Here is a 26,580-nt window from a genome sequence, read left to right as displayed (position 1 = left end):
AGACTCGAGTGTGGATCGGTCTGTGTGTGATTGTGTTTGGTTGTGAGAAAGTCAGTATTGCCAATTGTCCAGTATTTTGTCGTAAGTTGGCATAATTAATAATTTTGTAAATTTCGCGTTACATTATACATATCCATTTGAATATAAGTGTTGTTAACACACTGTAAATATGTTCCACAGCCCTGAAGATGACCTAGTCCCTAGATCGAAAGCACGGCATAATAAAAATATATCATGACTGAATCTGGCAGTTATTTTTTCATCCTATAATCTCGTTTAATTCAATAAAGTTTTCATCTCTTTTGATTAGCATTTCTAACCAAAAAAGATACCTTACTTACTGCTAATTTTTCTTTAGATGTTTCGAATTTTTATTATCTGATCGCTAGCGAATCAATTTTGCTCTAAAATACTTGATATTAATTTTTTATTAAACAAAAAAGTGAAATAATGCCTATTTTTATACTTAAATATACTTTGCTTAATTTTCTCATTTAATACATTAAATAAAATTCAAGACTTAGACGGGGAATCGAACCTAGTACCACGATACATCTTTGTTGGCCGTGTTTGTCTGCCCCTTGACACCACTCATTCGTCCACAAGGAGCCTGCAACAAGGAAACTCTGTCCAGAGGATAATAATGTACTATGTAACTATAACTTGGGAGCCAATGGAGTCATTGTGCTGTAAGTGATACTGCACTTAAACATGCAATCCGCGCTCGCGTACTACGGTGTCAAGCTAATTTGCTCTCACCATTTGAAGAAAGAAACAGCTCAAAAGGCCGTCGGAATGTTATTCACTTGGAAATATTATTTTATGTGCTGTTTAAACTGTTTCACCGTTTAAACAGTGAACTAGTAGCCCATAGTCAGTGTTCTCTCGTTACAGGTAACACTGTTCATCAACAGACTGAGGGAGCTGATAGAAGCTGCTAGGAAAATAAAATCTAAAGGGCGGCTGCTGGATTCGAACCAAATTATCTCTTAGTTAAATTATTGTTTGGTAAATCCAATATGAATAAATATAAATCATCAACAATTTTTAGTTTCCATAGTTACTGTTTCAAAAAAAAAAAGAAAAAAGGACTTAGTGCAGCAATTATTGAATTGAACTTGCATCTACGTGCTGACATGCAAGACATAAATGCACTTGAAGTACTTAGACGGCTATGAATTTGGTTGCTGTTAATTAGTGAATTTTGTATCTTGTCACAAAGTTAGAACAGTTAGCTAGACCGGTTGTCATGACAACCATCAGAGAGCATAACTGCACTGGGCCACAAAATGGACGGAGCCCCCTATTGACCCACTGAATCGAAACATCTCAATACAATTCAATAGTTTCTGCCTACATAATCAATCTACAAGTTTTGTATTGTGTAATTAATATTATTAAAATCGTTTTGCTAAAAGAATGGCGGTGTTAATCTAATTAATAATTCATATTCGATTATCAACTTCTTTCACTTTTTAGTAGAATAGACACCCGTTCTAGTAATTAATAGCTTCACTTCCAGCTTCCAAAATATCTCAGATAATCTGTGAGAATATTGTTTTTTTACCAGTATATCGGCTCTAACTACAATTCTCCTTTATGGTGTTCACTTAGTTTTGATCTAGAAGTCCATTTCTACGTGTACTTAAAAGTTAAAAGTGTCTAAAAGCATTGATTTGTCCCCAGGGATCATCAAAGAGATCAATATCAACCCCTGGAAGGCTCGATATAATATAATTAAGGGAATCGATGATTACCAATGCTATTAAATAGCAATTTTTTTTAACATCAACGCAATATATACGATTTTCGTTTGAATTACCATTTGTATTTGCAATATAAGTAAGAATAGTTTAGCTGATGCAACTTCATTTTTATGCACATTACGTATTTTTAAATATTACGCAAAAATATCCAAAACTTTGTAATGCTGCATTTCCCTTGTTTAATTGTATTCCCAAGCCAGTAAATTATTGAATCCTGGCTTCAATCGTATTAATTTTATTTTAATAAAACAGAGAAATAAATTGAAGGTGAAGCTTCGAGGCGATTTAAGACTGAAACTAACCAAATTTCGAACCCAACATTGATAATCTTGCCAAAGGATATCGTTCTTATTGATTTAAGTACAAATTTTATTAATTTTTTTCCCAAATAAAATAAGTGATTTAAGAAACACCTTAAGTTTTGTATTCTTTCGTTTTTTTAACTTATTAGTCTACATTCTTTTTTCTAGAATAGAAATTAAGTTGTATTGGCGGATGCATCGAAGTGTATATATTCATTATTAAAAGAGTACTGCAAGTTATGCAGTATTACTGCTAAAACTGTGTCGGGTCAAGTCGTAGAACGAATTTGTCTGCTTATACGAGGGTCGTTTGAAAAGTCCGTGCAAAAATAAAAACTACTTAATTTTTTGGGGTAAACCTTTTTTATTTTTCAACATAGTCTCCTTTTAGGCTTATACACTTCGTCCAACCCTGCTCTAGTTTGTTGATCCCTTCCGAATAATAGGATTTGTCCAAGTCTGAAAAATAGCCATTCGTTTCTGCAATCACCTCCTCGTTTGAATAAAATCTTTTTCCCGCCAGCCATTTCTTCATATTGGGGAAGAAATAGTAGTCCGAGGGAGCCAAGTCTGGGGAATAGGGGGGATGTGAAACGAGTTGGAACCCTATTTCCATTAATTTTGCGACCACAACTGCAACCCATTGTTTAGATTGTTCTTTGGTCTAAGGAGTGTAGTGATGTATCCATGTTTCATCCACAGTGACGAAACGACGCTTAAAGTCCTGCGGATTCTTCTGGAACAGCTGCAAACCGTCTTTGCAACACTTCACACGATTTCGTTTTTCGTCAAGCGTGAGCAATCGCGGCACCCATCTTGCGGATAGCTTTGTCATGTCCAAATGTTGATGTACCCGTTCATTCGAGATGCCCACAGCACTAGCAATCTCACGCACCTTCACTCTTCTGTCATCCATCACCATATCATGGATTTTATCAATGATTTCTGGAGTAGTAACCTCAACAGGGCGTCCAGAACGTTCAGCGTCACTTGTGCCCATATGGCCACTCCGAAAATTTTGAAACCACTTATAAACTGTTCTAATCGAAGGTGCAGAGTCACCATGATGTTTATCAAGCTTCTCTTTAGTCTCCTGAGGCGTTTTGCCTTTCATAAAGTAGTGTTTAATCAACACACGAAATTCATTTTCGTCCATTTTTTTGAAAATCACTCGACTTCCTCGATTCAAACGAATGCCAAACACAAAGAAATAGACCGATCTGGCTGAAACTTGGTATGTGTTCTTCCAAGAGATGCTACTAACTAAACATTACCTCGATACGCGCCAGTAGTGCTATCTCTCTGACTTTGCACGGACTTTTCAAACGACCCTCATATTTCTCTACAGTTTCAATAATTTCTTAAAAACGACTCTTTTAAACAGTTTTACAATAAACTTTTTATAAATTTGAAACATCTTAAGTTTACGCCATTTTAAGAAATATTTTATCTGGAAAGATTGTTATTAAGAAGGTTATGTTTTTCTTATAAATATTCTTTAAAAAGTGTCCGAAATGTTCTAGGGAACATAATCACTGGGGTCCAGTTTAGAAATCTTATATTTAATTAGATAAATTTCTTGAAAACTTTGACGTCAGCATTTATATATAACTTCTTGTGTATTTGACGTAAACCAATTTATAAGTTTTCTCAATCCTGTTGCTATATCATTAGTGAAAGTTAGTGATATTTTGTTGGTGACTTCGAGTAGAATGGAATTATATTTTTGGTTAATTTTACTTAGTTTCAGAACTCATGTATTTAGTAGATAATTATTAGAATTGTCAGTACATTAAAGTGTAAAATCATACGTTAATCATAATACAGTTTGTAAATTCTTTAAATCAAATAATCTGTCTCAAATTAGCTGCCCTATACTAGACCAAAAAGACTAAAAACAGACGATATGCATATAGTTTTCTTAAAACATCAGGATGGACGAACCAATCTGGAATTGAGCAGTGGGATTTGTTTCCAATTCTCTAATTGCAATTATTTTCTGATTGATCTAAATTCCAAAAGAATCGAATCTCTTCAGTCCAAATATCACCAAAAAATCATCCGAGCATCCTCGGGTATGGATCAAATTTAACCTCTCCACATTCACCTGAGTACAATTACCTGAATCAAAGGAGATCAAGGAAAGACCTAGTCATTTTCCCGTTACTAAAATATTTTTATAAATCACCATTAACCCACCTCAAATTCTATTATCGTGCAGCTAAACTCTCCTCACTTCCTAGGAAAACCTAGAGACGTAGGTTTCTTCACCATTATTACCTAGTGCAGTTGAGCCTCCCATAAAGGACACTCTCACTAGCGACCACCTCCATTTACGGACAGTTTTTGGATTTCCCCGTTTTGCGCCTATACGAGGTGTGTTAAAAAAAAAAGGTGAATTTTCATTTTTCTCAAAAAATATTTATTTATTCATCGATTTTTATTTGGTCTCCTTCAAAGTAGTCCCCCTCAGATATAATAGATTTGTGCCAGCGTTTTTTCCAATCCTCGAAACAGTTCTGATATGCACTTTTTGGTATGTCCTTGAACTCTCTCAGCGATTCGGTTTTTATCTCCTCAATCGTCGCAAAACGCCGTCCTTTCATGGGTCTCTTTAATCTTGGGAACAGGAAAAAGTCACAGGGCGCCAAATCTGGTGAATACGGTGGCTGAGGCATGATAATGTCATTCAACAATTCCTGAGCGATGCTCATGCGACGGTTTTTTTTTTTTATCAAAATTCAGCAATTTTGGAACGAACTTCGCTGCCACACGCTTCATGCCCAAAATTTCAGAAAAAAATGCATGACATGTGCCAACCGATATGCCGACATCCTCAGCAACTTCTCTAATTGTGATTCGACGAGTCTTCATAACAATTTTCTTTACTTTCTTAACATTTTCATCGGTTGTTGATGTACTGGGGCGTCCAGGGCGAGCGTCGTCATTCGCATCTTCTCGACCTTCTGTGAAAAGCTTGTAACACTTGTAAACCTTTTTTTGACCCAGAGTACTCTCACCGTACGCCACTGTCAACATTTCAAGTGTTTTTGAGCACTTAATTCCATTTTTTACATAAAATTTGATGCAACTTCGTTGATCCATTTTTTTCGACAGAAGAAAATCGCCGAACTCGCAAAACACTTGCCTTATTTATGCCTCTCAAACTAAACATGCTACATAGCTACAACTTTGAAAATATGTTCGAGACAAGTGTACCAACATAAAAAAAAAAAAACATTCGTAATTCGAATGTACGTAGCCCGCGAAATTTGAAAATTCACCTTATTTATTGAACACACCTCGTACACTTACTATATAAAAGAACCTCCGTCTAACGGACACTCTACATAACGACCGCGGACATTGATTTTGGGGAACAGATTAAATGTTTCACCTCCTACCTACCAACGACCACCTTATTCTTAAAAGTTCGTTTGGCGCGGTGATAAAAAGAGAAAATAAATGTGTTGGAAGATTTTGCAGAAAACCAAATCGAGCCATCGTCAACTTGCCGAAAGGTTTGTTCTATATTTCTAATAATAGATGATAGTATGATGATAATTTTACCATAAATTGTTATTGTTATGAATAGATGTGATGATTATTATAAAAAGTGTTATAAAAATTATTAATTAAATCAATAATATGTAGTTTTTTGATAAATTTTTTGGATAATTAAGAAAAACTTGATGCATATCATATAGCTAAATAATTATGCAATTATGTACGTTTTTAAATCTATTAATAATAAACAATTTTTAAATAGATGTTTGGTAAAAAACCCATATCTTTTCATTATGAAACTTGCCTACCTCCTTCTAACGACCACCTCCAAACAGCGGCCACTCTGTTTTCCCCCGCCAGTGTCCGTTATTGAGTAGTTCGACTGTATAACAAAATAAGAATTAAAAAACAATAAAAACTCAGTTGAAGGCTATTGTAGGCTGTACTTCTCAGAGTGTAAAATCGCTTAAACTAACGAATAACTTGCTCAATCAAGGTCAAGGGACATTTAAGGGTCATGAAACCTTTAACCTAGTATCCCTCAGAGCCTGCTTGTAAACATTAGGCTTTACTTTACAGGCTGTGGCCACCGTTTAACAGCATGAGAATTAAGTTCCCCTTGGATCTTAGTGATTATCGGCTATTAGATTGACCATCAGTTCTAACCTTAATGCCAATCTCTTAAAAATTTGTTTTAAACGAACTGGAACAACACTTTTGTAGTTATAATTGTAAAATATTTTACATTTAGTAAATAATTAGTTCTCTTCTTAATTATCGTTAAAGGAAACATGAATTTATATTGGTTTTAGTGCCCCATAAAAATATTATATTAAGGAATCAAAATTGGCGAGGAATCGGTCCAAATAAAAAAACAACAGCTCGTCTTTTTGCCAACGTTTCGACTATTTATATTGCCTTCTTCAGGGCTTGGCTATGCGAGTTGGTTGAGAAGACAATATGTGTCGAAATGTTGGCAAAAAGACGAGCTGTTGTTTTTTTATTTGGACCGATTCCTCGCCAATTTTGATTCCTTAATATACAGGGTGGGGCAAAAGATAGGAACCGGTTTTAAAGGGATGTAAAACAAGAACAATTCAACTTACAGAAATTATGTTTATATTGTTTAATTCAGTACAGAATCTAGTTTTTTACATTAAGTTTGAAAGATGATATCACGTAGGTGGCGGCCGTCAGCCGCGATGCACTCTTGAAGGCGAATTCTGAAGTTTTCAACCGCTCTTCTGCACATTTCGATGGGTATTGACGTAACTTCCTCTCTGATTCTGTCCTTAAGTTCTTCCTGGGTATGTGGACGATGTTTAAAAACTTTTTCCTTTACGTACCCCCAAAGAAACAAATCACAAATGATCAAATCTGGTGAGCGCGCAGGCCACTCCACGTCACCCCTCCTCAAAGAGACGAGGCGCTGGGGGAACACTTGCCTCAATATCGCCATTGAAATCCTAGCAGCGTGGGATGTAGCCCCATCCTGTTGGAACCAGATGTCTCCCAGATTAGTTGCTTCACTCAATTCATCCAGCTCAGATTCAAAAAACTCTTCCAACATTGTCACATAGCGCTCAGCGGTGACAGTGACGGTTCGCCCATTACCCTCGGAAAAGTAAGGACCAATAATCCCAGATTGGGATACTGCACACCATACAGTCACTTTAGGTGAGTGAAGTGGCCTCTGGTGAATTTCCCTTGGGTTTTCATTAGCCCAATAGCGAAAATTCTGTTTATGAACAGTACCACACAGGTGGAAGTGGGCCTCGTCACTGACCTAAACATGTGTTCATTCCAGAATGACCAAAACATCGTCCACATACCCAGGAAGAACTTAAGGACAGAATCAGAGAGGAAGTTACGGCAATACCCATCGAAATGTGCAGAAGAGCGGTTGAAAACTTCAGAATTCGCCTTCAAGAGTGCATCGCGGCTGACGGCCGCCACCTACGTGATATCATCTTTCAAACTTAATGTAAAAAAACTAGATTCTGTACTGAATTATACAATATGAACATAATTTCTGTAAGTTGAATTGTTTTTGTTTTACATCCCTTTAAAACCGGTTCATACCTTTTGCCCCACCCTGTAGTTAAAGGAAACGTTATAGAAAACTGTGCCTACAATCTGCTGAACAGCTTAATATTTCTTCAGTAATAACGACAGATACAATTCATTAAAGTTAAACTCATTTCTGGTGTCTAATTGAATTATAAATTGTGATTCTTTAGTTCGATTCCATTTTACTTAAACACTCTCTAGAGATATCGAAGTTTTGTTTGAGTTCTTACAAGTAATATATATCGAGGCCATATATATATTTATATATATATTTTTTTTACCCTGTTTCAGCCCTTCTTCTTTGTAGTTTTACTCCCTAAAGGGCTTTACCAAGTAAATAGAGTTTGCTGCGATGGTTTCTACATGGTTATCAATCCCCAACTCTACTTTATGGGCAACATCGTTGTCAGGGTACTGCTGATCTGTAGCCGCGTTCAACCAACAGGGAAAATACGTAGGCGAGGAAAAAAAAAAAAAGAAAATAAAGAAAAAGATTTCCATATTCAAACCAAAGCCCCTCTCTGCTCCTAAACCTCACTAGTCTGATACATAGAGTATAAAGATAAGTCTGTTGAATTAACATTTTATTACCGACAGACATTTTGGTTAACTGCTTATTGTTATTGAAGTATACCCCGCTTGGAGTTGGTAACATGGATGGGAGGAAAAATGAATTTATATGTAAATGAAATCTAGCTCAGTTAATAACCGAATTAAGATTTTTTTTTTATTTTTGTCAACCAAGTTAAAAAAAAAGAAGAAAACTACCTGGTCTAGCTGGTTTTTCACTTTTCTATTTTTACGGATAATTTTGTACAGAAACCTTCTTGGCTTCAATTAAGCATACGGAAATCGTCCGGAAAATAATGCAAGATTATTTTTTAAAAGAAAAAATAAAAATTAATGATTTATAACTGTTATTATTAATCAAAATAGTCTCCATTAATTTTTCTATACATTTCTGCCAACGTGTGGGTTACTTTTCCATACTCTCTGGTATAGAATTTGGAATCCTTAGAATTTATAAATTCAGAAAACTCATTTCCTTAAGTTCTTTGGTCAATAAATTTTTTATTTTGTAAATAGCGGTCCAGGTGTCTAAAAAAAATGGTAATCAGTAGGCGAGAGGTCCGGTGAGTAGGGCGGATGTGGCAGAGTCTCATAGCCAAGCTCCAACAATTTTCGGGAAGTCAAACGTGAGATATGTGGCCGAGCGTTGTCATGCAACAGAATGGGGCCCCTTTCGATTGACTAAAGATGGGCTTCATTATTGCCAGTTTCTGATGCATTACTTCAATTTGGATACAATACGATTCGGCATTGATGGTTTGGCCAGGATTCAAGAAGCTGTAATGAATCAGACCAAATGAAGCCCATCAAACAGTAACCATCACCTTTTTTTTTTTTTGATGATTTTGGGGGCTTTGGAAAATGTCGTGCTGCTTCTCCCTTTGTCAAGTCATTGTCCAGAGCGTCTGCTGTTGTCGTAAAGGATCTACTTTTCATTGCAAGTCACAATTCTGGAGACAGAAAAGTATCGCTGTTGTTTCGGCAAAGAACATTACACCACAACTTTTCATACCGCTGATCTTTTTGGCGGTCCGTTTAATGTGTGAGGAACCCAACTTTCAAACTTTTTTACCTTCCCAATCGCCTTGAGATGGTCATCGACGGTTGATTTGCTGACTTCGAGTTTCCCCTGCCAGTTCTGGGATTTTCTTCTCCACCAGAGCACGGAGAACATCGTCATCAAGTGCAGAACTACTTCCACGCCCTTCTTTGTCTTCAAGGCTCAAGTCTCTACTCTCGAAATTTGTGGAACCATCGTTAAACAGTGCTCTTACTTATACTGCCTTCGCCCCAGACATAGTTGATATTTCTGGCCGATTGGGCCCCCGTTCCGGCCGAGTTTGAACTCGTGAAACAAAATTATGCGAAAATCACGCTTTGACATCTTAGTAAAGACTGAATTATTTATTTTGCAAGTAGCAAAATGTTACAGAGGCAAACAAACATTTTTGTTTGAAAGAGGATTAATAAGTGTTTACATTTATAAAAGTCAAAAGTCCAACAAACATAAACAGTTTACTATTTGGGGGTATTTTTGAGTAAACATAAAATCCTGTATTATTTTCTGGACAACCCAATACTTTTTTGTTTTCACTAGTAAATAACTCTTAACTTTTCAGATTTAATTGTCCTTCTCAGCACAAAAGTATTTTAGTTTTAATCTATATTGTTACATATTCCCAAATACTCTTACTTTTCCAGACATTTTATTGAATTTAAGCGTCCCATAAATGTTAAATTTTATCGTACGAACTGTTGTAACCAAAATCTTCTGACGGTTCGACAGTCTGAACTTTAATCGCATCAAGAAAAGCCCTGTTTAACGTCGCGGTCATCTTGCAAGTGTGAAGCTACCATAAAATCCAGAAAGACTATTCTCTACTTTTTAGAACTACTTTCGTCTTCATGTCGTAAATGTTTTTTTTTTTTAAAGTAAGTATTAGGGCATTCAAATAATATTTATAAATACGTTGACTGTAATAATGACTGCAAGAAATTCGATTCCCTTGTAAAAATTTACCAAAAATAATCATGATCTTTAGAGGAAATGAAAGACTGTGCAACCAAAACGCTATATTATAGTTATCGATTGTTTTGCGTGACAGAGAAACATGGAAGGTTTATTAAAACTTTATTAACCTTAGTTTCTTTGCTTCGTATCACTGTGAAACATAATTTAAAAGAATAAACTGGGATTTTTTTTGTTATAATCCCTCCTTTAAAGTGAATAATAAAACTTTTAAATTTATGTTAACTTTGCAAGCGTTGTGTCGCATTACTGATTTCTCGCTCTTTATTAATAGTTATTAATAGTAATTAGTCTGAAACTCCTAGCGTTAAATTGTGATCTCTTTTTATTGCCTCTTTGTCTTTGACGCATCGACTTTTGGGATCCATTAGCGCACCAATATCATTGTATTCTTTCATTTCCGGAGCCATTCGAGCTGAGATGGCGCGCTGTTCATTCTCACGACCTAGGAAGCCGTCACTTCTACTCCTTTGTCGAGCTAGAAACGGGGAGCCCTTGACATCAGGTGTAATCTGAACATTCTCTCTTTATCATCGACCAAGTCGACGAAGAGAATTAATCTCTTCTTAATTATTGATACACTCGGTGTCTCTCTCTTAGTTGGAATGCGCTAGATCCCTTTTTAATCCAAAAAATGTTCCACTTAAGGACATTTTTTTCCTTAGGTATATCCTATAATTTTGATTGACACCGTGCTCTAATGTAAATCGTTGCTATAATACAATTCAAATTCGGTAACAGATGCTGAATGATAACGGTAAATTTATTTGAATTTATATTATAAACGGAATTTTAAAAAAGAATATACTTTTTTTGTTTTATGGAGTTAATCGAGTTGTGCAGTGAATTATATACGTATACCGAGCAAGACATTATCATAAACAACAATGGTACTTTAGAGTAGGAGGTCTGCAACCTGGGTTCTGCGGAACCCTAGGGTCCCCTGGAACGTTGACAGGGGTTCCGCAAGTGATCACTATTTGCTCAGACAAAACGCTTTTAAAATGGAAATCATCTATACAAGGAATTTTTCTTGTTGGAACGGGGTAGTGGACTGTCTTATTAAAATATTAGATTAATATATTGTAATATTGAAGTAAAAATTACAATATTAATATGAATTGGATATAAAAAGGCAGTTGATTGTAAAAAAATAAATATAATTAAATATTTAATGGATGAAATGAAATCTTGAAATTCGGTAAAAGTCTCGTCCTTCAAATACACTAATCGAGAAGCTTTAATTATTATAAAATTTAAAAGTTAACTATTCATAAAATGTATTCTATTCTATTCTAAAATAAAACCTTACTATACAATTGTCTTATTAAGATGTTTGAATTAAGATTAAATAAAGATACAAGAATAACTTTGCGAATTTAAGCAGAAAAAAGGTTTGATGAACTATTTTATCTGCTACTTAAACAAGAGGTGCCTTCAAGAAAGACCATGAGCTCGAAAGGTACCTAAAACTTTAAAAGGTTGAAGGCCCCCCTTCTTTAGAGAAAAGGACTAAACTACCTCCCTCTTCCAAAAGTATCCTTAATTGAATTTCCTAGAAAAATGTTGTCAACTATAAGTTATAGATAAACAAATATGCAAATAATGCGCCAATTTTAAAGAAAATCGGTGGCGTCTATTTTCGGGAAACTTCCCCCCCACTTTTTCGGATTCAGAGTACATATTTCATAGCGGATATTTCCGGTGTAAACATAAAATCGAAAATCCGCAGAATTATAATCCTTTCTCTTAGTTATAAAGATTATAATCCTTTCTCTTAGTTATAAAGGCATAAAGTTATAAAGATTATAATCCTTTCTTTTAGTTATAAAGACATAAAGTTATAAAGATTATAATCCTTTCTCTTAGTTATAAAGACATAAAGTTATAAAGATTATAATCCTTTCTCTTAGTTATAAAGATTATAATCCTTTCTCTTAGTTATAAAGGCATAAAGTTATAAAGATTATAATCCTTTCTTTTAGTTATAAAGACATAAAGTTATAAAGATTATAATCCTTTCTTTTAGTTATAAAGACATAAAGTTATAAAGATTATAATCCTTTCTCTTAGTTATAAAGACATAAAGTTATATAGATTATAATCCTTTCTGTTAGTTATAAAGGCATAAAGTTATAAAGATTATAATCCTTTCTCTTAGTTATAAAGACATAAAGTTATAAAGATTATAATCCTTTCTCTTAGTTAGTATAGTAAGAGTAAATAAAATTATTTGTAAGTACATTTCAAGAAATAAATAATAAATAACTTTTAAATAAAATATTCATTTTGACTTCCTTTTTCTTTGCCATAAATGGATAAAGAAAAGATTGCCATTTTAGCAACGTCGACTTTTCTACGCCATTTCCTTTCATATGAATAAAACATTATTATTGAAAACATTATGTGTTCTTATAAGCAAATTTATTTTGTTTACAAAAGCAGTTCCTCTCTCTCACCCCCTCTACCTCCCTCCTTCTTAAGATTGGCCATGTTTATTTTATGCGCATTTATATTTGAATAAAAGTATAGATATTTTTCTATTAAGATCTAAGGTACTGGCTAAGTAAATTCTTTTTTTTTATTTATTTAGTTTGTATATAATATAAATTTGTACAACTTCTTAGAAGTTTATTTATTAAGTTCAAACAATTTATGCCCGGAAGTGTTTATTTAACAGTATACCCGCCTTTAGGTATTGTTTTGATAGATTCGCCAAGGCCTTCCATATTTTCTTTTCCCGTCAGTAATGCTTCAGTAATCCTGTTTTGATGCCTTCCAGAAAAGCGGATTCACTTTCTTTCTATCCTTTATTCAGTATTGCTATACTCTTTTGTTCCACATCTTTGTTTATATAAACATCTCCTTTCTCTTAGTTGCGGTACGATAGATATAGAAGTATTGTGAAGTGTAAAGAAATGAAGAGGTTGCTTTCTCTATTCTCTGAGAATCATTATAACTTACTGCCGTTGGTAATCCCCCTAAGTGCTCGGCACTTTCTCTACAACTTACACTGCCTCTCTCTTACTCTATCGAACACTTCTTAATATAATGGAGCCAGGTGTGCTCTTCCTAATACCATTATTTGATTATAAAATTCTCTTTTACTTTGTAAAGTTAATATATTATCCAGGAGTGAAAACCTTAAGGAGCAATTTTCGTCATCAAACTTATCCTCCATCAAAACTAATTCTGTAATATTTATGCTGCAGGTTATATCTATGTTGTTTATTTTCCTTTCTCTTTGTGTGTATTTGTGCACTTATTTGTTAATTTATTTGCTCTTATCTAGGTCACACAATTAGCGAAGCGCTTATCTCACAAATTTGATCAAACGAACATTCATTGCAATTATGAATATATAGTTTTCGTGACCGCAAATTGTTAAACTTAGGTTGGAAGATTTGCGAGGAATCGGTCAAATAAAACAACTCGTCTTCTAACTTTAGTAAAGTAAATTAAAGTAATGCCTATTTTTTCAGGCGGGGCTTAACGTCCAACTACCAATTACGTGTCATGGACGGAGGCGACTAGCAAACATACTTTACTGTAGATTTCTTTTATTAACCATTAAATAAAATCCAAGGCCTAAGACCGGGAATCGAACCCAGTACCACAATACGTATTAGCTTTACAGGTCTCACCTCTAACCGCTCGGCTACCGTGGCGCCTCTGAGAGAGTATTAGTGGGCAAAACTTGAACAAGATGGAAGGTTCATTAATTAAGCTTTATACTTATTTAATCATGATCATAAAGTTCGTTATTTGAGAAAATTATTGTCTCAAGATTATTAAAAAAAGAAGAAGCTCTTTGTAGGACGACTCCGTACATCAAGAACAGGTTTAGCTCGATGGTTAGCTTACTCGATTCCCACGCGGAGGTACCGGGTTCGAATCCAACAGCTAGTCCTTAGATTTTTCTCTTCCTAGGTGCTTCTTATTGCATGGTGTAGGCTAGTATGATGTAAAACATTGCAGAATCTTGTACCTAGATATGTTGGATGGTGTATCGGATGTCATACAGTTTGTGAACGAGACAGACGAAGAAGAAATAGTTCGATGACCGTTATTCCCGCTGATTTCCTGCCAGCCATATCTTACTATAGCTAATCATCTTTACTATTGCTAAACAAATCTAGCTTCCAGTAGCTACCTAGTAAATCATGCCTTTTGTTTTACGCAGTTCTTCTTTCGTGCTAGGAAATTTAAATATTTTAATAAAAAGGTTGGTTCTTCATTTTCAATTCTCCTGTCTTTTTTTTTTTTAGAAACGGAAGAAATCATATTTTCTGTTCGTTTAATTTTCTTCATTTTCCGGTTAAAAAATGGGGAGACATTGAGGTGAAATATAAGAGCCGGAAAGCCGGGAAAATAAATAAGAAAATCCACAGGGTAGAGTGTTGAGGTGGAAGTTCATTTCTAGATAGAATTGTAAATTAAATGGCAGGAATATTATCAGAAGCGACACGTATGATGATGGTAGGAGGTCATCATCATTTCTTTTACAGACATCATTGAACTAGCACCATCATCCTCTTCTGCTCCTTCTTAATTTCCTGTCTTTTTCTCTCTCTCTTCCGTCCTTAATTCTCTTCTGCTACAGATTCCTTTTTCTTTTTTAGGTTCACGCGCAAGAAATATTGGTTTTACTTAACTGTAGCTATTTCATTTAGTATTTTATCTTAAGAGAAAAATAAGTTATTTTTTTGAGAATTATGCCGCCCAGTTAGATATGTTAACGTTATAGTTCATTTCTCTGTAACTATCAGAACCTCCAAACAATCTAAAATCAATTGTCCACAAACTATACAAAGGTTGTAAGAACTGTACAACTCACTGCATTTTTCTTTATCGTACAATTCACACAGATTTAAATATCTTTTGCTACCGAATCAGCTCGTAACTCGTTACATAAAACATCACTATCCCAAACAGTCTAACGCGAAAACTGCCCACGAGAACACTCTTTCGGATACTCATCTTAGACTAAAGCGGCGAAGGGCAAGCGACTTATCTCCAGTGAACAATGCCGATCTCCTAGGCTGGTTCCTTGGAATGCTTGCCTATTTAGTTTCCATCTTTGTGGCCATTAGTCGTTCGCAACCCACTCAAGGAAGAGCCTGAATACGGTGGAGAGGTCGAAACTTCGGGAGGGGATTCAGCAGCTCAAATGCAACAAAAAATATTCTATTCACTATGGCCCGATTCTCAATAGTGTCCAAGATATTTGCAATTTTTAACTTTTCCGCCAATATTCGCGTTTTCCACCCATAAAAACGGTGCAAAACATTTTCTGTATTTGGGAAAGAATTTTTGGCGACTTCAAAGATAGATTTGATGAAAAAGAAAAAAAGAGACCATGCTTTAAAATTAAAACTATATAAGTTGCCTCATGAATATAACAAAACAATGGTTACATTTTCCTGTTCGAGCCAAATCGGTGAATTGTCGGGAATAACCGTCTAAACCAATCTTTCTCAAAGCTGGAGGCCTACAGGTGATGGGGGCGATAAAGGTCCCCGAGAAAACTGGGGGGTTGTTGAAGCTTTTTAGGAGGGCGATGACTGATTTGTGTTTTTTCTAAATGTGTTTTAAACTATAATCAAAACCTTCCTACTACACTACATCGATTATTTGGTTGTTTCCTTAATTTGGGCTACAAAGGCCAATCCCGCAATTGTGGACCCTGGACTGTGATCGATTGTTCAACGATTTTTTGATAGCATTCTCATCGTATTTTTGTGAACATGGATTTAGTGCTGTGGCAACAAGTGTCTACTAGAAAGAGAAATCGTTTGCATGTTACCTAACGCGGTAACTTACGGCTGTTTTTTCGACTAAATTCGAGCCTGATATCAACAAACATGTTAAAAATCATCAGATTCATCTTTCACATTAGATTAGTTTTAAAATTTAAATTGAAATGTTTGTTTTAATTTGAATAAAAGTTTTTCTAAATATTATTTTTTAAATTTGCGATTTATTGCTCTCAATAGAACAGCCTCATTTAAAATGTAAGTTCGAACTCAGAAACAGGATAAGACTCAAATGGCACGCTATAAATAAATTAAAGTTATGATTGAGATTGTGATTTTTGACATGTGGTTAAGTTAAAAATTTTAGGGAGCGCTAGAAAAAAATTGTTTCTCAAAATGGGCGATAGACGAAATAAGATTGACTTCTGGCCTAAACAGTCCCTAGAAAAGGGTTCCATGTAGCTCTAGTTCTTTTTTTGATTGTAAGGTACCTTGATGTTGGTATGAATGTTCCACTGTTAATACTCGTAGCGGCTCAAGTTTAAAAACTGCCTTCTAAATTCTTCTCAAGTCTCCGACGATTATAAACTTATTCTTGGATCTATCATTACTATAAATGGTGGCAATCATTCTACTTAACATTTTACAGTTTCAAGCAATTTAGCTCTTGGGTACACTTAGAAGTGCTCTCCTCGCTTCATTCACCCTTTGAAACCAAACTGTTTTAGAACTCTCCAAACTGAACACTTGGCGAACTCCACTTTGGATTGTATAAATCATTGAGTTGCTCTTTTCCGTTTCCAACCTCCTCACACCCACCATTTTCCAACCCTTCCACTTTTAGAACATTTTCATTCCACTTCCGGCGCTGAACTCTCGCTCTATCTCTATCTAAAAAAAGAACTTTCTTTCTTCCCCTAGATTCGGTCATTAAGTCGTTCATTATCTGACTTTAAAAAACTTTTCCTTTCTCAGATTTTCTTTTTGCTTTTCTTTGTTGTATTCTTTATCATGCTCTTATAAAACTGTAGCCCCTAAGATACTGAAGAAATTGTAAATAAGTAAGGCTTATTCTACAGTTCTATTGATTTTTTTTGCATTTTTAACACATTTTTCTTTTTTAGGAAGTAAGATTCTTAGCTTTTTAGGTAAAGATAATTTTTTAGACTTCAATAAGATTTTTTTTTATTTTTGCCGAGCTTTTTATTTTGAAAGCAATAAGGATATAATATAATGTTATTTGCAAGCAAGAATAATAAAAACATAATTGATAATGAAGTCTTACCTTGCCTTAAGTTTATAAAAGTTCGTCAGCATCTCAGTAGATCACTATTCCAATAGCACTTGACACTAGTTAAAATAATTCACAACACTATTTACACTGAAACCGTATATCGCGCACTAAGAATAACTTAAAAACAATTTATAAAATAGAACTTCACATCAACCCGCAATAATTTTCACTTAAAAAATCAAGTTAATAAAGAGAGATCACTAACGAGTTAAAGATGGCCGACGATAACTGGCCATTCTGATCAGCGGGTAAATCAAGCTGGTTCACTCAGCTGGTAAGGTTATATAACCTTTTTTTTTTTTTTTTTTACTTTTTTGTATTTTTAACATACAATGAATTATGTGGATTCTATTTCATCGATTTATTTAAAAGTCGACTTTAGTGTATCGAAGATTTAATTAAATCATTGCTAATGAAGAAAAATCTGGCATAAACACTCACTTTTTACATTTAATTAAAATTTTGTAATAAAAAATCACTAATTACATTTTATTATTGTTGATTATTGTTGAAAATAAATAAGTAAAATCAAGTTGGTAAAAAAGATAAAATAACCTTCCCTTACCAGCTGATCTGCCTGGCCAGTTACCGACGGCCATCTTTACCTCTTTACTCGTGTCTCATTATTAACGTAATTTTTACATGAAAATTATTGAGTATTAAAGTTAAGTTCTATTTTATAAATTGTGTTTAAGTGCGCGGTATATAGTTTTAGTGCGAATAGTGTTGCAAATTATTTTAACTAGTGACAAGTGCTATTGTGGACTGGTGATCTGTTGATGGATACTCCTTAAACAAGGTAAGACTTCATTATCAATTACTTATTTTACATTTCAATTATTCATTTATTATTCTTGCATGGAAATAGCATGTTATCATTTAATTATTACTTACAAATGCTACGTCTTGACTACGTTCAGTGTTGGTTAATTCTTTAATTTTCAATAAAGAAGTATTAAAATAGATTTCTAAAACTTTCTAATATATTCTATTATCTTTTATATTTAATCGACTTTTAGCCTGAAATTAGCATTCTTTGTAACCCTAAATAGTTTTCTACAATTTTCTTGGCGTTTTCCAAAAAAAAATGATTCATTTGAACGTGAACAAAATGTGTATTTATGCTTTTCTATCAGTTTGGTTTGACGCCTATTTCTCAGAGAATATAGTGGTTGTTCTGGGTAGCCGTGACTTCTCTTTTACAGTAATATTGAAGTCAATTAATCTATTTAGAACGAATTATTTGAGGTAAAGTGATGTGTGAGTGTACATTAGAAGTTTTTTTTTTAGTAATAAAATGGGAAATGAAATAAATACCTAATTTCTTTTTCTAGTTAAAGGTTTACATGAATATTTAAAAGGATTAAATTTAGCCTCTACCATATTTGTCTACTGATAATAATAAACATAATTCCTTTACTAAAAACCAGGACAATGAAATTCTAATTCCACTACCAAGAACACAATAACAATAATAACATAAAACAAGTTGATACCCATTTCCTAATTACAAGAAATTTGTAAACAGTTTTATTCTAGTAACAATGTTACTATTATTACAATAGTTATGGAATTCATACTAAATATTATATTAGATAAGTTTCATAACAAAAGTTTACTGTAAAAACTTATTCATGCAGAAATAACTATTTATACGAGGTTATTAACTTTAGCTATTACAAGTTGGCAAATTAACATTAAAACTTCTTTTGATATTATTAGTTTTGCCTTTAGAGTTAACATTTGCAGACAATAGTTTTGTGAATTACTAATTTTTTTGTTTATTTAGATAGCATTGGCGATCAGAATATATAATATTTTAGTACTCTAAATGATTTTACAAAGTTATCGATGGAGAATAATCGAATATATATGAGCTGGGAAATCGCTTTAAATTATGGTTGCGGCCGACAAACATTTTTGTGAATAATCACACTTTTTCTTGTTAAAATACTACTTTTTTTTAAAATGCTACTTTTACTTTGATTTGGGCTTTAGCCGGTCTATCTTTTAATATCCTTTATTTCTCTTTAATAACATACTTAGTCCAGCTAGATTTGCTTAATTAGGTTCTCCTACCAACTAGGTGTCATATGTTGGTATTGGTATTGGTTAGTATTGTGTCTAGTAGATTGTGGTTTGTTGCTAATCGTCGTTCTACTACAGTTTACAGTCTCTCTAAATCGACGTTTCGTTTCAGTTTTACTCGTTTGTTTTGTTGTGTTTCTTCCCATCCAAGATGTCAGATCGGGCGGCTATCGTGCAGTATTTATGGTTCGTAGAGGTACTTACTGTTGTAAGTAGTAGGACATGATTCTCGTCTTGGTGTAAATGTTATTTTGTGCTGATTTGATAGTGTTGCGTTTTACAATCCCATAGTTCAGCCCAGATGGGCTAGTGTATTCAAAGTGTTGTTGTAGGTTAAAGCTTGGTTATGTCGCAGGATGTGTGATGATAAGATTGCTGTCTCGTTGAAGAACTGGAATGTCTGCTATGTACAAAGTATGTAGAAATTGACTGGAAAATAGAATTTTTCTGTTTGTAATGAACTTCTTATTTCGGACTTTTCATTCTAAATAAATAACAGTTTTCAATCTTAAGTCCATTCTCGCTTGAAACTTACTCTATATAGTCTTTTAGAAAACTAGTTCTTCAAGTGTCAATGCACTTACGTAAATAAGACAACATTGTGTTTTATATTTCATCTAAAGAAAGATCCATCCTGAGATTATAACACAATGTACTGGCTTGTATCCACTATCTAGATAACTTAACGAAGATCTATGCTACAAGGTAAAGTGTTGTCAAGTTCTTAAGGTTCCATGTATTACCTCTTGCACTAACTACAAAGTCCAGAGCAGGAATGTGGGAGTGTAGGCACTTTGCTACTCTACTTCTTGGCAATGTCCCAGCACTCTCTCATTGTGCGTTTGTGTCTTCACGCCTACACCCTCTTTATTATAACGAAACCTCCCTGGACGACCACTAATTTCCCTTTTCTCGCACTGTTTACACAAAAGTTCCCCCTGGAGAAGAGTTGCTCATTCTCGCTTTACCTGTTCTCAACGCTGTTTCCTCCATGTGTACTCTAGTTCTAATATTGTTTCGTTTTTTTGAATTATTTTCCATTTTTTCTTGGTGGACTTTTTGATATTCAGTTCTGTTTCAAAATCGACAATTTTTACTAAAACCTCGTTAGATAGGCGTAGAATTTAAGAAATTTTAAGTTTTATTTCTTGCTATAAAGACAGTTAGGATTTGTTATAGTCAGACTAAGTGTTTTCTCTTTGAAAATGAAAAATATTGATGATTCATGCCAAGGTGCTCGTTTATTGAGTAAATCAATCTTCTACTTTGTAGTTTAGAACAGAGGATTATTGAATAATTCTGTGGCCCGCGATATTCATCCTAATTTTACAAAATTTCAGTATTATCTCCAAAAAGAACTAATTGACATAAATATGGATAATTAAAGTGCACATTTACTACTACAATTGTGCGGAATTCTCGTTTTCTAACTCAATTTTTAAAGAAGATATAAGGTGAAAATTATTGGGCGTTTTCCATTTCCTTCATATTTCGAATCGCTGTATTTATCTCCTGTCCTTTGGCGTTATCTCTGCGAAAATATGTACAATTATAGTGCTCACCTACCTCTACAATTGTGCATAATTGCAGCGTCCTAGATCGTTTTTTGAAGGGGATATCAAGTGATAAAGATTGAGAGTTTTGCATTTCCTTCATATTTCGAATCGCTGTATCTCCGGTTCTATTGGCGTTAACTCAGCGAAAATATTTACAATTATAGTGCTCCCTTACCTCTATAATTGTGCATAATTGCAGCGTCCTAGATCGTTTTTTGAAGGGGATATCAAGTGATAAAGAGTGAGAGTTTTGCATTTCCTTCATATTTCGAATCGCTGTATCTCCGGTTCTATTGGCGTTAACTCAGCGAAAATATTTACAATTATAGTACTCCCTTACCTCTATAATTGTGCATAATTGCAGCGTCCTAGCTCGTTTTTTGAAGGGGATATCAAGTGATAAAGATTGAGAGTTTTGCATTTCCTTCATATTTCGGATCGCTGTATCTCCGGTTCTATTGGCGTTAACTCAGCGAAAATATTTACAATTATAGTGCTCCCTTACCTCTATAATTGTGCATAATTGCAGCGTCCTAGCTCGTTTTTTGAAGGTGATAGCAGGCGGTTCGCAGGCTTATAATGAATTTTCAAAGTGACCCACAAGATTATTTAGGTTGGCTACCCCAGGTTTAGTGCATTTTCGTGTTAATTGTTGCGGTAGTTTGTACAGTTTTTTAACGTTTTAGTCTGTTGTGGTAATACAAGGCGATATTAAAAGTAAAGACTATAATAAAAGTAAAGTAATTCATATTTTGTTTAAGTCTAACAACGAAAAAAGGTGCCACGGGCAGCGGCGACTAGGAAACGTTCTTTACTATAGGGTTCCTTATGTTAGCCATTAAATATTAGGTTTCGATTCCTGGTGTCTTGGCCTTGAATTTTTTTAAATTGGTTATATGAGAATTTAACAGTTCGGTTTGCTAGTCGCCTCCGTCTAATTTCTCCTAATTTGGTAGTTAGGCGTAATGAACGCCTGGAAAAAAACAGGCGTTACTTTACTTTCACCGGTTTGGGATTTAGTTAGAAGTTGATGCAGCTTTACTTCTCCTTAAAGTAAAAGAAATAAGCTTGAAAATCTGGTTAGATCCGCAGTGCTGGATACTGTTGCTGATTTTATCCGTTTGCGGACTTCTTTCCATCATTGAATTATCAGTTTGGTATAAAAAATGTCACTTCAATTCCATTTCCATCTCGAACTACACTTGCTAACTGAATGAGAATGGCTACATGGTTTATTATATAAATGTTAATTTACTGCAAAACATTTCTGCAAAAATTTGAGATATAAAATAAATGAAACCCAGTATGTATTTAAGCAGGAAACTGCTTAAATTTGCTTGCCATCTCGTTTTAAATTCATCTCGTAACTTTTCACTTCTAAAATATTACCTATGCACAAAACAAGCAAAGCCCTTAAATATATTCAAAACTAAATATTTACTTTTGCTTGTTGTACCAAAAAAATTGTTGTAAATTCAAGGTCCAACATTTCTCTTATGGTTAACGTAATTAATATATATATATTTTTTTTTCTGTTACAGCTGAGAAAACATCAGACCACAGAGAAATGACTGAAATACTTGCAATGGCAAGGCGTTTTTCTCCAAGTACCTGATTATTAATAAGTAATTAAATATATTAAAAAAAAAGAAAAAAAATGGAAGATTGCTGTTCGGACGGTAGTTCTGGTTTAGGCGATCCGCTGGCGCGTTTATCAGATCTTGGTTCGTGTTCCTCTTGGTCGGAAAGCCCACCTGGTTCGCCAAGGCCTGGTACAGATCGAGAGGATGAAGTTGATTGGGAACAAAGATGTCTAGAATTACAATTAGAATTACACAAGTACAAACTTCATGCATCCAAGATTAGGGATCTTCTTAAAGATAAGGTAAATATTATTATTATTTATTTCTTTAATTTTTATTAAATGTGTCCTGAGGGGAGCTGGTTTGTAACAATTTGTGTCTCAAAAAAGTATTTTGGTGTTGTATTTGGAGTAGGGTCTGTGATGTTACTTCATCTGAAGTTTGTGGTGATGAACTACTTAATGATACCAAAACTCATTTTCGTAAAAATTGGACTTAACCCCTTTTTTCACAATAAATGTGTCTTCATTTATTAACTCTTCGTAGTAAATATATTTCGCCATACTTTAATTTTAACACTAAACCTACCACGACCGGTCAATTGACCGTTTTTTAAATTTGGTTTAAATTTTCTAATTACAGCGTCATCATACCGCCATTAAACTTCAAGACTTTTCCTAAAATATGTATACAATTGTTTTTTTTAACATTCACTTCTTTTACAAATATTTGATTTTTGAGAAAAATATGTAGTCCGTCTTAACTAACGTTTTATTTACTTATTTTAATATTTTATTTTATTTATTTATTTATTTTTTGTAACAGAATTCTCTCGAAAACTCAATTTGATAATGCATTTTTCGGATTATTGTTTGCATGTGGTGCATATGAGGCGAAAAATGTACGATATTGCCCTTTTCACTGGAACAAAAAATATGGACTAGCATTCTTCTCAAACATTGTGAGCAGAAATGTATAGACGGAAATGGTGAGGTTTATTCGAGTGGATCAAAGAAATAATCGTTTACAAACCGATAAATTTGCTTTGATTTCTAAATTTTGGAACAAATTCGTAGAGAACAGTCAAAACTGTTCTAACCAAGAGCATACGAGGTGTGTTCAAAAAATAACGGGAATTTTTAAATTTCGCGGGTTTGGAGAGTCTGATTGTAAATTTTTTTTTTATTATGTTGGTACACATGCCCCTGAAGTACGATAAAATTTTCAGTAATATTCATTGTTTACTTCTTAAGTGGCAGCCGTTAAGGTTAGACGTGTTTTTCGAGCTTGGCGATTTTTGTTTGTTAAAAAAAATGGATCAAAGAATTTGTATTAAATTTTGCGTAAAAAATGAAATAAAGTGTGTGAAATGTTAATAAAGGCATATGGTGAGTCTGCTATGAGTAAAACAAGGATTTACGAGTGGTATAAGCGTTTCCAAGATGGCCGCGAAAACGTTGAAGATGACGAACGACCTGGACGTCCAAGCACATCAACAACCGATGAAAACGTGAAAAAAGTGAAAGAAATGGTTATGAACGATCGCCGAATCACAATCAGAGAAGTCGCTGATGATGTTGCCATATCAATTGGCTCATGCCATGAAATTTTTTCGGATGTTTTGGGTATGAAACGTGTGGCAGCAAAATTTGTTCCAAAATTGTTGAATTTCGAACAAAAACAGCGGAGAATGGAAGTTGCTCAAGAGTCACTCAATGAAGTCGACAACGATGCGGATCTACTGAAACGTGTTATAACAGGTGACGAAACATGGGTTTACGGATATGATGTCGAAACTAAGGCTCAATCGTCCCAGTGGAGGCATTCTGGATCGCCAAGACCGAAAAAGGCTCGACAAGTGCGGTCGAATGTGAAGGTTATGCTCACTGTGTTCTTCGATTTTAATGGCATAGTGCATCATGAATTCTTGCCACAAGGTCAAACAATCAATAAGGAGTACTACCTACAAGTTCAACGCCGTTTGCGTGAAGCAATCCGAAAAAAACGCCTGGATTTGTGGCAAAACAATTCATGGATTTTGCACCACGATAATGCACCTGCTCACACTTCATTGCTTGTTCGTGAATTTTTGGCCAAAAACAAAACTTTAACGATGCCCCAGCCTCCATATTCGCCAGACATGGCTCCATGTGACTTTTTTCTATTTCCAAACATAAAGAGAACATTAAAAGGCCGTCGTTTTACAAGCATAGATGACATTAAAAGCGAATCGCTGAAAGAGCTGAAAGCTATCACAAAGATCGAGTTTCAGAAGTGTTTCGAGGATTGGAAAAAGCGCTGGCACAAGTGTATTGTATGCGAAGGGGACTACTTTGAAGGCGACAATATTAATGTAGATGAATAAATAAATATTTTTTTCAAAAAACGAAAATTCCCGTTACTTTTTGAACACACCTCGTATATCTCTTCCCAAGGACCATTTGTTCCCAACAAAGTCAACATGCAGATTTATTCAGTACGTGCCAAATAAACCGGACAAATTTGGTATCAAATTTTGGCTAGCGTTCGATGCAATAAAAGGCTTTCCATTTTTGGGAAAACGTGAAAGCAGAGAACCTTCAGTTCCGCTTGGGGAGTTTGTCGCTCTGAAATTAGCAGAATTGTATACACCCCGTGGAAGAAAGACTTAGCAGGGATAAATGCATGGATTTTGTATCAAAAACTACCGGAAGTGAAATTTCAAGGCAAAATTTGTGTTACCATTGCAAAAACATGACAAATATTAGTACACGAACAAGTGGTCGGAAAATAGTCAAATAAGATACTGCAAAGGCAATAAGACTAAAAAATACTGTCTAAAATGTAAAAAATACGTATACGGGAAATTTGCAATTGAGAAGCCTATAATTATAAAAAATGATGCATAAAAGAGTAAAATCTACGAGATTTATTTTTAAACAAAAGAAACTACGCTTTTTCATTGTTAAATAATTATTATATTCATTCTAAAATAAGAAATTTAAGTAATTTTAAAGTGCGGTCATTTGACCGTTCATGGTAGGACTAGTTATGCAAACCATTTATTAGGTTTAGTGTTAATGCAAACCATTTTCTTTAGATTGATGGGAAAATCTAGCTTTTCTAGCATCTTGAAGAATAACTTTTTCTGGTTAACTTCAATCATATAAAGTATAACAGCTATCATATACGAAGTTATAAAAGGAAATAGTTGAAAAATTTTGCAGTTATTTAGTTTACTCTAACCATTTCATAATGTTACGAAAATACCCCTTTTGTCACTTTTGTTGCTGTTCTTCCTATGCTTGCAATTTTATTTAAATTGATCTCGCAAGTTAAAAAAATAAAGACATAAATTGAATAATTATCACGAGGGTCAGGTGGGTGTTTGGTGGAAGGGTAATTCGATTGCTTGATGTTTTTTTTAGACTTCTCCCTCTGACGTAATCATTTTTTCTTTTCTTTTGTTTTTTCACCTGTCTGAAAACGTAAAGATAAATTAAACTTTTCACGGAAGACACGTTGTTACATAATTGGGAGCCCCCGTTATAAATGATGCCTCTTTTCATTAAAAATGGAATTGAATTGAACCCTTCATATTCGTGGTGGTTGAAGGTTTTGAGTGATGGTCTTCATGGAAATGGCAGATTCATGAACAGAGTAGCATATCATCGAGAATTCGCTTGTATATCGTATTGAAAAGAGGCTATCTCCCATGCAGCAAACAAAATGATTTTATTTTACTTTCCTTCTCCAACATCATTTCGTAAAGTCTTGCCAATTCAGCTCCGATTTAATGTAAATGACGAAACTGTAGATATAAATTTAGTTTTTGCTTGATTGTTTCTTTTGTAATTTTATCAAATTCAACGACAGCCTTTTATTTTTCTTGAGCTGAAGTCACAAATCAATTGCAGGTGATCAGAAATGAAGGAAGAGGTTATCAGAGACAGTTGTTTATGTTACGATTGTGACGATAGATTAAATAATACTTTTTAGAGATAAGCTAGTGGACTATACTCTCACATACGAGGGTCGTTTGAAAAGTCCGGGCAAAAATAAAAACTACTTAATTTTTTG

At 34.2% G+C, this 26,580-nt stretch overlaps 1 protein-coding gene across 6 annotated transcripts in view; it reads left to right on the top strand.

Annotated features, from left to right (window-relative positions):
* The window catches only part of LOC141452433 (uncharacterized protein CG43867), a 488,462-nt gene that overhangs the window by 134,622 nt on the left and 327,260 nt on the right, over positions 1-26,580 (top strand). For 5 of the 6 annotated variants that reach the window (XM_074124579.1, XM_074124583.1, XM_074124582.1 and 2 more), the window contains one exon: positions 22,480-22,823. In XM_074124579.1, the coding sequence (XP_073980680.1) occupies positions 22,596-22,823 (228 nt within the window). In that variant the 5' untranslated portion in view covers positions 22,480-22,595. Of the gene's footprint in view, positions 1-17,955; positions 18,094-22,479; positions 22,824-26,580 lie in introns of those variants that run through there. The other variant, XM_074124581.1, reaches the window with a different exon arrangement.

The sequence above is a fragment of the Rhodnius prolixus genome, unplaced genomic scaffold (assembly GCF_049639745.1).
Source record: "Rhodnius prolixus isolate KJV_2025 unplaced genomic scaffold, Rpr scaffold_3, whole genome shotgun sequence".
Classification (NCBI taxonomy): Eukaryota; Metazoa; Arthropoda; class Insecta; order Hemiptera; family Reduviidae; genus Rhodnius; species Rhodnius prolixus.
Note: the sequence above shows the minus strand (reverse complement) of the source record. Positions and strands in the feature narration are given on the sequence as shown.